At 56.2% G+C, this 8,822-nt stretch overlaps 2 protein-coding genes across 5 annotated transcripts; both read right to left on the minus strand.

Moving 5' to 3' along the window:
- Nucleotides 1–262: 262 nt before the first annotated feature.
- Nucleotides 263–3,580, minus strand: ZBTB22 (zinc finger and BTB domain containing 22). The gene is made up of 2 exons (XM_007972944.3): nt 3,489–3,580; nt 263–2,822 (listed from the first exon to the last, which is right to left on the minus strand). Exon 2 carries the CDS (start codon nt 2,751–2,753, stop codon nt 852–854), a length of 1,902 nt encoding a protein of 633 aa, XP_007971135.1. The 5' UTR covers nt 2,754–2,822; nt 3,489–3,580; the 3' UTR covers nt 263–851.
- A 797-nt stretch (nt 3,581–4,377) lies between these two features.
- Nucleotides 4,378–8,822, minus strand: DAXX (death domain associated protein). 4 transcript variants are annotated; one of them, XM_007972943.3, is made up of 8 exons: nt 8,677–8,822; nt 7,545–7,734; nt 6,562–7,393; nt 6,209–6,417; nt 5,828–6,053; nt 5,209–5,674; nt 4,826–5,048; nt 4,378–4,627 (listed from the first exon to the last, which is right to left on the minus strand). In XM_007972943.3, exons 1-8 carry the CDS (start codon nt 8,727–8,729, stop codon nt 4,568–4,570), a joined length of 2,259 nt encoding a protein of 752 aa, XP_007971134.2. In that variant the 5' UTR covers nt 8,730–8,822; the 3' UTR covers nt 4,378–4,567. The 4 variants fall into 4 exon arrangements, with proteins under 4 accessions (XP_007971134.2, XP_007971133.2, XP_007971131.2 ...); XM_007972942.3 differs by having other exon boundaries at nt 6,562–7,069; nt 7,545–7,804; nt 8,677–8,785; XM_007972940.3 differs by having other exon boundaries at nt 7,545–7,804; nt 8,677–8,785.

Genomic DNA, 8,822 nt, shown 5'->3' on the forward strand with positions numbered 1-8,822 from the left:
GGAGACCGGTGTTTCCTCACCGGCCAGGCAGGGACCCGGGAAGATCCTCTCCAGTTCTCACCAGAACACCCCAGTCTTACCGCGCCCTCTTGGACTACACAGCAGCCCCGAGTCGGAGCCCTCCCCAAGCCCAGGCACCCACTCCCCACTCCCCAAACTCCTGTGTGTGCTCTCCAGCATCCACTTGCCCGAAAACCATTACTCCTGCTTTCCCCCATCTGTGCCGCGTCCCCACCAAACACACCGGTGTCGGGAAGCCAAGTAAATGACCAATAAATATTTTAATCACTGTTAAAAAAAATAAAAACCTTGTACTCCTAAGACTTACTCCCTCCTTGTCTCCACCCACTCCTCCATGAGAACCGAGTTGGGAATTTCCACGGGAAGTGGGGGGTGGCGAGGACAGAGGGTAGAAATAAAGACCGCATCCTTGAGAGGGGGTAGGTTCTAGGACAAGGGTGGGGCTCAAAGGCCTGGTCTCCACGACAACACAAACACAGACTTCAGGCACAGACTACAACCACCTGACCCCTGACCCTGTGACTGCAAGATGCTCAACACGCCCCCTCTCCTACCCTCCATGTGCACCCTACTCTGTGGAGCAGGGGCTTCAGTGTACCCATCAGAGGGAAAGGAAGGGCTTAGTTCCGGAAATACCTTGGGAGGGAGGGGTTGAGTAGTAGAATGGGCAGGCGATGGTGCAACTGTGGTTCCCCTTCCAGAATATATACAAGTCCACAGAGATAAAGGAAGACAGGAAGTGTGGTGGGAGATCACCCGGGGGTCACAGCGCCCATGTATCGTGCTTATTCCCTTTCCCGAAAGCTACCCCACCCCAGTAGCCTGCCCCTTCAGTTTGCTCCTCCACCTCCACTGAAGCCCATCTCCACCTTGTGGACGCTGGGTGGGGACCAGACACGTCTACTGGACGGGGGCGTGGCCGCACTCGCTTCGTCGCCGCTGCCCCCGCCCGTTCCGGGAGACTCTCTCTTGGAAGGCAAGGATGGCCCCGTGGGCGTCCCAGGCCCAGGTCCGGCTCCGCCCCCACCCAGGCGGTGCCGGCGCTCACAGTGTCCTCGGTGGCGCATGAAGCTGTCTCGCCACATGAACTTCTTGGCGCAGACTCCGCACTCGTAGGGCTTGAGACCTGTGTGCGTCTTCATGTGCTCAGTCAGATGGTGCTTCATCTTGAACTTTTTGTTGCACACGGGGCAGTCAAACGGCCGCAGATTGAGGTGCATGTTCACGTGCCGGTCCCGCATGCTCTTGTGGGAGAAGGCCTTCCCACAATGGCACAGAAAGATCTTATTCCCGTCCCCGCTGCCAGTCCCTCCAGAGACCCCACCAACGCTACCCGGCACACCCAGGCTCCCCACCGACGTGCCCCCCACAGTCACTGCCCCGTGTTCTGCTTGGTTCCCTGGTGGTTGGCCTGGAGCCTGTGAGGAGGAGGATGAAGACGACGGGAAGACCAAGATCTGGTTGCCCTGCATGTCCAAGGGAAGAAGTGGTCGAGGAGGGTGGGAGGGTGCATAGGAAGAGGGAGCTGGCCCCCCTGAGTCATCAAGACCTGCCCCAGGACCCCCACCCTCATATGGGCCAAAGTCATTGGAGGACTCACAGAAGTTAACTTGCTCCTCTCCCTTGTCTGGGGGCTCACTCAGGGTACGGACATCACTTATGCTGAGGGTAGCCTCAGGCCCTCCCCCCACTGGAACCCTGGAGCTACCCCCTAGCTCTTCATCTTCATCATCCTCACAGGTCAACACCAGGTCTTCCTCCTCCTCTTCCTCCTCCAGATCTGGGTCTTGGGGAACCAGCGGTGCTGGTGCTGGGCAATTACCACCTCGCTTCACGTATACCCAGTGTTTCTGTGGCATGATGCTAGGGGGTGTGTAGGTGGGTCTCCGGAGCCCAGTCCCAGGAACCACTGCCCCTCTCCCATCCCCACCATCATCGCACAGCTCATCTGCCTCCAGCAGCAGCTTTCCAGATGTGGCCCCCCCACTGCCAACGACAGGGGCTGGGAACACAGGGCCACCTCCTCGACGCTCCCCACTGCCCACTGCAGAAGCTGCAAATGCCTCTTGGGAGGAAGATGAGAAATCAGTGGACTCCCTGGGGCTGAAGTAGTTGCTGCTGCTGGGAGATTGATTCTCACTGGCCCGGCTGGAGGCATGGGAGCGTGCAGAGCCCATGGTAGCAGGGGCCACAGTGCCCCCACTCCCAGATGGGACCCCAGCACCAGGGACAGTGACAGAGGTGGCTGCAGCAGTAGTGATGGTGGTGGTAGCTGAGGCCCGGCCTTCTCGGAGTAGTTCAGTGCACTTGTCCACAATGTGCCACATTTGGAGCACAGACCCCACTGTGAGGAAGTTGACAATGTCAGCAGCAGCCATGCTGAGGCGGCCAGTGTAAGCGGAGGCTAGGACAGTCTCAAAGGCGCCTGGGTCCATGACACTGGGCAGTGAGATGGAGGTCATGCCCTTGAGTAGGACCTGATCATGGAAGTAAGGGGAGGAGGCAGCCAGGACAGCCCGATGAGCCCGGAACTCACGGCCCTGCACTCGGATAGACACATCGCAGAGCTGGCCCTGCAGACGCTGCTGATTGAGGGACTCCAGGAGGGCACTGGTCACCTCAGGGAAGGACACATGTACCACCGCAGCTGCCGGCAGGGGTAGTGGGGGCGGAGCCAGCGACAGCGGCAGGGGAAGTGCTGCCCCACTGGGAGACAGAGGAGATGGCTCCATGTTGTGGAGGGAGGGGATACCCCCCCAGCCACAGGAACAAAGAAAGGAAGAGGGCGGCCGGGGGGGTCTCTGGGAAGAAAAAGAGAAAAGAATAATGATAACATCTTATAACGACACAGCCCATTACAACTCAAAAATATGTTCACACCCATTATCTGTGTAACTCCCCACAAGAGTGAGGTAGGTATTCCTCTCAACCCCATTTGACAGATGAGGAAACTGAGGCTCAGAAAGATTACAAGATTATCCAAGGTCACACAGCAAGTGGCACCGCCAGCAAACACAGGTATCTGACAAATCCTGTGCCCTTTCCTTGGAGGTTAGAGAAATAAGGTGCTCTTAGGGGGTGGAGTGGCTTCCTTTGGAATTATACCCTATTTCCCATTTACCTGGGAGTCTGACATTCCAAAATCTACCTTTTTGGTGTTTTGCACCCACTTTTTGGGAGGGGGCAGGGCAGCTCCGCTACTGAAAACCAACCCTCGCTCCATCTCCCCTCCATGCTATGCCCCCCCAGCTCTCTCGTCGACCACGCCCCCTTTACCCCAGCTTCTCTATAGCCCCGCCCCTTTCCAGGCCCGCCCCCGTGCCCCGCCCACTATCGGGCCTTTCGGCCCCGCCCCTTGTCTACCTCCGCCCACAACGGACCCCGCCCCCCCCGCTCCGCCCCAGGCGCTACCTCAGCCTCTTCTCCCACCCGGAAGGCGCCCCCCAACCTCGCGCGTCCCCGCTTACCGGGCCGCGCGCCCCCGGGCCCCCCCCGCCCCTCACTCGGCGGCCAGAGCAGCAGCCTGGGCCCCTCCCGCCGCCATCTTGCGCCGACTCCCTCCGCCCTCCGCCTCCGCTCCGCCTCCCGCCCCTCTGCCTTTAAAGGCACAGCCGGGCACCCCGCCCGTGCCGCTGGGCAATACTCGGCCGACTCGGCCACTTTGCCTTTAAAGAACCGTCGCCTCATTCCACCTTAAAAGATCAGATCCCCTCCTCCGCTGGGAACTCAGGACTTGGTTTGGCAGAAGCATTTATTCCCCTTTAAAGCTATAAGCCTGTCTTTTCCCATTGGCGATGGGTTCAGGTATCGTTCCCCAGGCTCCGCCTCTGAGCTGTGACCATTAGCTGGTTGGTGGGATCTAATCGCCCTCTTCCTAGCGCCTTACAGCCCCCTGAATCCCCGCCCCCTTTCTCCGGGCCTGGATTGGCCAAATAACCTTGAGTCGGCCCCTCATTGGCTTTTTCACTCCTACTGCACGAAGTGAAAAAGTAAAGTGCGTTAAGGCGGCTGAAGCACTTAAAAAAAAGTACAGCCTGAACAACATGGCGAAACCCTGTCTCTACAAAAAATACAAACAACAAAAACAAAAAATTAGCCAGGTATGGTGGCACGCGCCTGTAGTCCCGGCTACTCGGGAGGCTGAGGCATTATCAGTTGAGACTGGGAGGTCCAGGCTGCAGTGAGCTGTGATCGCACCACTGCACTCTGGCCTGGGAGACACAGCGAGACAACAACAACAAAAGACCAGGCTAGAAAGGACAGATCGGGACTACCCCGGGGATATTGGGCTAACCCTGAGCAAGGGGACAGCTAATGCCAATCTGTAACAGTAGAAGGACAAGAAAAAGACAGTGATACAGTAAGAAAAGAACTTTATTGTTTATTAATGTTTCTGTGTAAAACTTAGTTTTTTTTTTTTTTTTTTTTTAAAGAAACACCACCAAAAGGGGATTAGCTTAGTCCATCCCTTCCTCAGTCATCTGCTTCCCACATTCCTCCAAATGCTATCCCCAAACATTCTGGAGGCAGGGAGAAGGGGAGGCAGCTAATCAGAGTCTGAGAGCACGATGATCTCTTCTGGATCGCATTGTGTGGCCACACTTGTCTGCAGGGAAGTGAGAGACAAAGAGTCAGAGAGATCTGGAGTACAGGAGAAAAGAAACAGACAGGAGGATTTACAGGATAAAACAGGTGGGAAAAAGGAAGAGACAGGATGTGGCAGGTGCAATATTCAGACAGAGCAGCTGAAACAGACAATGAAAGAGAACAAATTATCAGAGGAAACACGGCCTCCCCTTCTTACCTTGTAAGTACTAGGCCGAGGAGGTTGTGATTGGGGGGTTTGGGACAGCTGGGCTGGAGAAGGGTTGCAGAGGGAGCTGGTCACCAGGCCATGGCTGGGAGAGTCCACCCTCGTGGAGGAATCAGCAACCGGGGCCAAGGAAGCCAAGGGGGAAGGTGGGCTGGGCAGGGTACATATCTTTTTGCCATTCTTCTCATGCACTGACCTTTGCCTTTCCACATAGCTAGAAACCGAAACATAAATATGTGGAGGGGTAAGGGAAGACTGAGGCTGGAGGAGGGCAGTCCAGTCTCTCCCAGCAGACTCAGTTCCCCAATATTCCTCTCCGAAAGTCCCCTGCAATCCCTCCTTGGCTTCCCTCTTCCTCCTCCTGTTGTTATTACCTGTTTCCTAATGGCCCTGATCCTGTTTGCTTCTTCTCCTTCCGAGATTTTTTGCAGGGGGGACCAGAATCTCCCCAGTTGTGAGGAGAGACGCCTCCATTGAAGGAAGTAGAAGAGACCATGCCTGCCCCATTCTCTAAGACAGTGGTGAAGGGCTCCTCTGATTGCTTCCTGGAAGAGGAAATGTCCATCTCCACAGAGGAAGGGGTATCCAGGGGCAAAGCTTCAATCTCTAGCTCAAAGAGCTGAGACACAGGGCTTTCTTCCTCCAGGGTCAGCTCCTCAGGCTGTTCTCCATTGCTTTCAGCATCTATGCTGGAGGGGGCCAGGGGTTCTTCTGACAGTAACAAGGGTGACACTTTGTTTTGCTGCTCCCCTGAAGACCTGCTGATCTGTTTGCCAGGTTCCAGGTTCTTTTCAGTGGAGATCTGTGGTGAGGACATGGGGCTCCCGTCTCCATCTTTACCTGGAAAAGAAGAAAAGGGGAGAGGGTAGCCCGAGAATGAGGGGAAAAAATACTGCTGAGAGGACACTAAGAGGAAGGGAAAGGTCTCAAACAGGTGGCTTATGCCTAACAAAAACAGAAATGACAGGTGAGGAGAATGTTCCCTTGACATACCTGCTGCTTCTTCCTCTTCCTCCTCCTCTTCGTCGTCCTCCTGACCCTCCTGCATCTGTTCCAGATCCTCCTCCTCTTCAGAATCTGTGGCCTCCTCCTCTTCTTCTTCTTCCTCCTCCTCCTCCTCATCCTCCTCCTCTTCCTCATCACTCTCCTCATCTTCTTCGTCATCTGTCTCAGCTTTGGAGGCAGAAGGGCACCCCTGGGATGCCATTCCACTAGGGCCCTGGGGGACAAAGAAGTTTCTCTAAGGAATCCCTTGCCCTAGAGGGTTTGGTTCTTGCATTCCTTCTCATGCTCCCCCATCAGTCAACCTGGACTCCCTGGTGGCCAGTGCAGGGGAAGGACAATGTCTCTCTGAAGGCTTTACCCCATCCACACCTCACCAGAATCCAAGGAGGCGGGGGTGTCTTCAGAGTGGGAAGAGGTGCCTTGGAGCCGAGCTCTTCTCTTTTTTCTCTCGCCCTCCTCACTTTTGTCTTGCAACATTGCATATTTGGAGATGACCTCATCCAGCCGACTCATGGCCAAACTCCGGTTTTCCCGAAGGCGCCGGGCCAACACAGGATCTGATAGTGCAGGGTCAACACCTACGTGGGAAGATATAAAGTCAGAGCACTCAGCCGTGGAAGGGACTAGAAGAGTACAAACCCTAGAAAGGACTAGAGAGATGCCCCATCCGCCTCATACCTGACATACAAGGGTCACTGAGAGGCATCCCGCTAACCCCCTACCTGGCCTATAGTCATCTGTGAGGTGGCAGCCGAAGTTGTAGATGAGATCGAGGTGACGTCGTTCCTGTAACCTGATGCCCACATCTCGGAAGGCATCCTGAGCCATGAGCTGGAGCTGCTGTCGGGGGAGGCCAAGGCTGTGTCGGGCAGCTGCCTTCTCTACTGCCCGAAGCACATCCCCATAGTCAGGGAAGGTATCAGGCCCTGGCTTGTTGATGAGCCGCTCAATGCGCCTGTTAACCTCTGGGTAGCGGGTGCCACGGTAGGGGATGCGCTGCTCTATGACACGGCCGGTCAGTGAAGAGCAGTCTTTCAGCTCACATAGTCGCCCAAAGAGGCGGATCAGCTTACGCTTCAACCGTGCCTCCTGCAGGTATGTGGAGTCTGGGTCATCCAATTCTGAGAGATCCAACTCCCTTTCCTGCAGCCGCCGGATCTCTGCCACATAGAGCGCCAGCAGCTGCTCCAAGCGCTGGATCTGCCGCCGGGAACCACGGGTCCTTGGGGCCTGAGAGGCAGTGTTTTCAGCATTTGTGGGGTCCAAGGAGAGGTGTGTGGGAGGGTTATTCCCAGAGGGCTCATTGGACGTGGTGGCAGCAGGGGCCAAGTTCAGCTTCTTTTTGGCTGAGTGGGCCTTGAGAACAGTGCAGAGCTCATTGATGTAGACATAGAGCTTAAATGGCCGGCTCTGGGCCCGAGATAGGACCCGAGAGAGGATGTTGCAGAACTCCGCTGAGGCCAAAAACAGAGAGTGGGCACGTTGCTGCCGGTTACAGAGGAATGGGACCACCTCAGGGTGGTCTGCTGTCTGCGTCTTACAAAGTTCAAGGAACTAGAAGGTTCAGGGGAAGAAAGGAAGGGGAAGAGAGACAAGGGAGGGGGTTGAGAGAAAGGGGAGTGGGGTTAGTGGGGAAGAAAGGACAGGAGAGCCAGTCAGCCATCCCCCTCCCTGGGGTACAACAATCTTCCCCGCTAAAGCTCACCTCTTGGAACAGCTTCTCATTCTCCAGCTTGTAGCACTTCTTGCCGCCCGAACTACTGCTTCCTCTGGCCCCATGAGGCTCAGAAGAGCTAGGGGCTTCTGCCTCTGGTGAGGCTGTACTGGGGAGTGGGTGGGAGGGCCCTGGCTGAGCAGCTGCTTCATCTTCGTCATCATCATCCAGCACGATGATGCTGTTAGCGGTGGCCATGGGGGAATCAAACCCCCCGGAGGGAGGAAGTGGTGGGGATTTCAGAATTCCTGCTGGAAGGGGATGGGGCCTCAGAATGAGCCCCTCCAGCATAGCCCCATCCCTTCACCTCACGCATTTTCTGAACTCCTTGGGTTTCAGCCCTGACCAACACTGTCTTCACCACCTTATTTCAATAACCATTAGTTCTATATGCTTTTCGGGCCCTTCAAGTGGTGTGTGTGGGGGGCAAACCCCCCCACACCTTAAGTTGCCACCTTCTGCTCCACCCCTCACGTCCATTTCCGGTCTTTCTGTTGCATTTCCCCACTATTTCTCAGAGTTGGCAAGTTGGTTCTTTCTCCCACACTACACCCTAAATCGTCCTGACACCCCCTGGCACAGACAACACACTCCTGTGGGCGCCACCTCATGTGTTTGCCCCCTCTGCCCTCAAACAAGTCAACCCCACACCCGCCCCATCCTGAATGATCACCCCAACTCCTAGACTCTCTGAGGTGAAAGAGGTTCCCTCCCAACAGTGCGTTCTCTTTTCCCCTCCTTGAATTATCTCCATATTTCACCCTCAGATGAGTCTCCTCAAACTGGGCCTTTAGGTTGAAGATATTTTACCCAAGTCCCCTCCCTTTCACCCCACCCTAATTTTCCCCATTCTCTCGGTGACCTGTAACTAATTAGAAGTCCCCCCGCACCGCGCTACGCTCTCCCGATTCCTCTTAGATCCCAACCCTGGGTCCGGCCGGTCCGGTAGATGCGCTTCCCGCCAAATCCCCCTCCCCCAGTTCAGCCCCCGGCCGCCCCACTCCCTTTCAGGGATAGGAAGGTACCACAGTTTTCCCCTCAGACTCAGAGCCCGGCTCTCCCCAATACCTCTGCCTCGATATCCCCGCCCCTGCCTCTGATCCCCGCACCGTCCGGCCCCCACCTCAGAAACCGTCTCTCGAGGCGACCCTCGCCGCAGATCTCAGAACCTCGCATGGTTCCCTCCGCCTTCCTTCCCACTCCCACCGCAGGCCCCACTACGGACCGGAAGCAACAGAGTTTCCGCCTGCATGCAACTAAGCGCCGCCA

This window comes from Chlorocebus sabaeus, chromosome 17, assembly GCF_047675955.1.
Source record: "Chlorocebus sabaeus isolate Y175 chromosome 17, mChlSab1.0.hap1, whole genome shotgun sequence".
Classification (NCBI taxonomy): Eukaryota; Metazoa; Chordata; class Mammalia; order Primates; family Cercopithecidae; genus Chlorocebus; species Chlorocebus sabaeus.

Bases quoted from the DNA above. Each gene is read 5' to 3' on its own strand.
- DAXX (XM_007972943.3), bottom strand. From the start codon at position 8,729: ATGCGAGGTTCTGAGATCTGCGGCGAGGGTCGCCTCGAGAGACGGTTT. The intron at 6,054-6,208 runs GTGTGGATGGGG...TTTGTCCCCCAG, and splicing joins CCTCCTTGGATTCTGGTGAG to GGCCCTAGTGGAATGGCATC. The intron at 4,628-4,825 runs GTAAGAAGGGGA...ACTTCCCTGCAG, and splicing joins CTCGGCCTAGTACTTACAAG to ACAAGTGTGGCCACACAATG.
- ZBTB22 (XM_007972944.3), bottom strand. From the start codon at position 2,753: ATGGAGCCATCTCCTCTGTCTCCCAGTGGGGCAGCACTTCCCCTGCCG.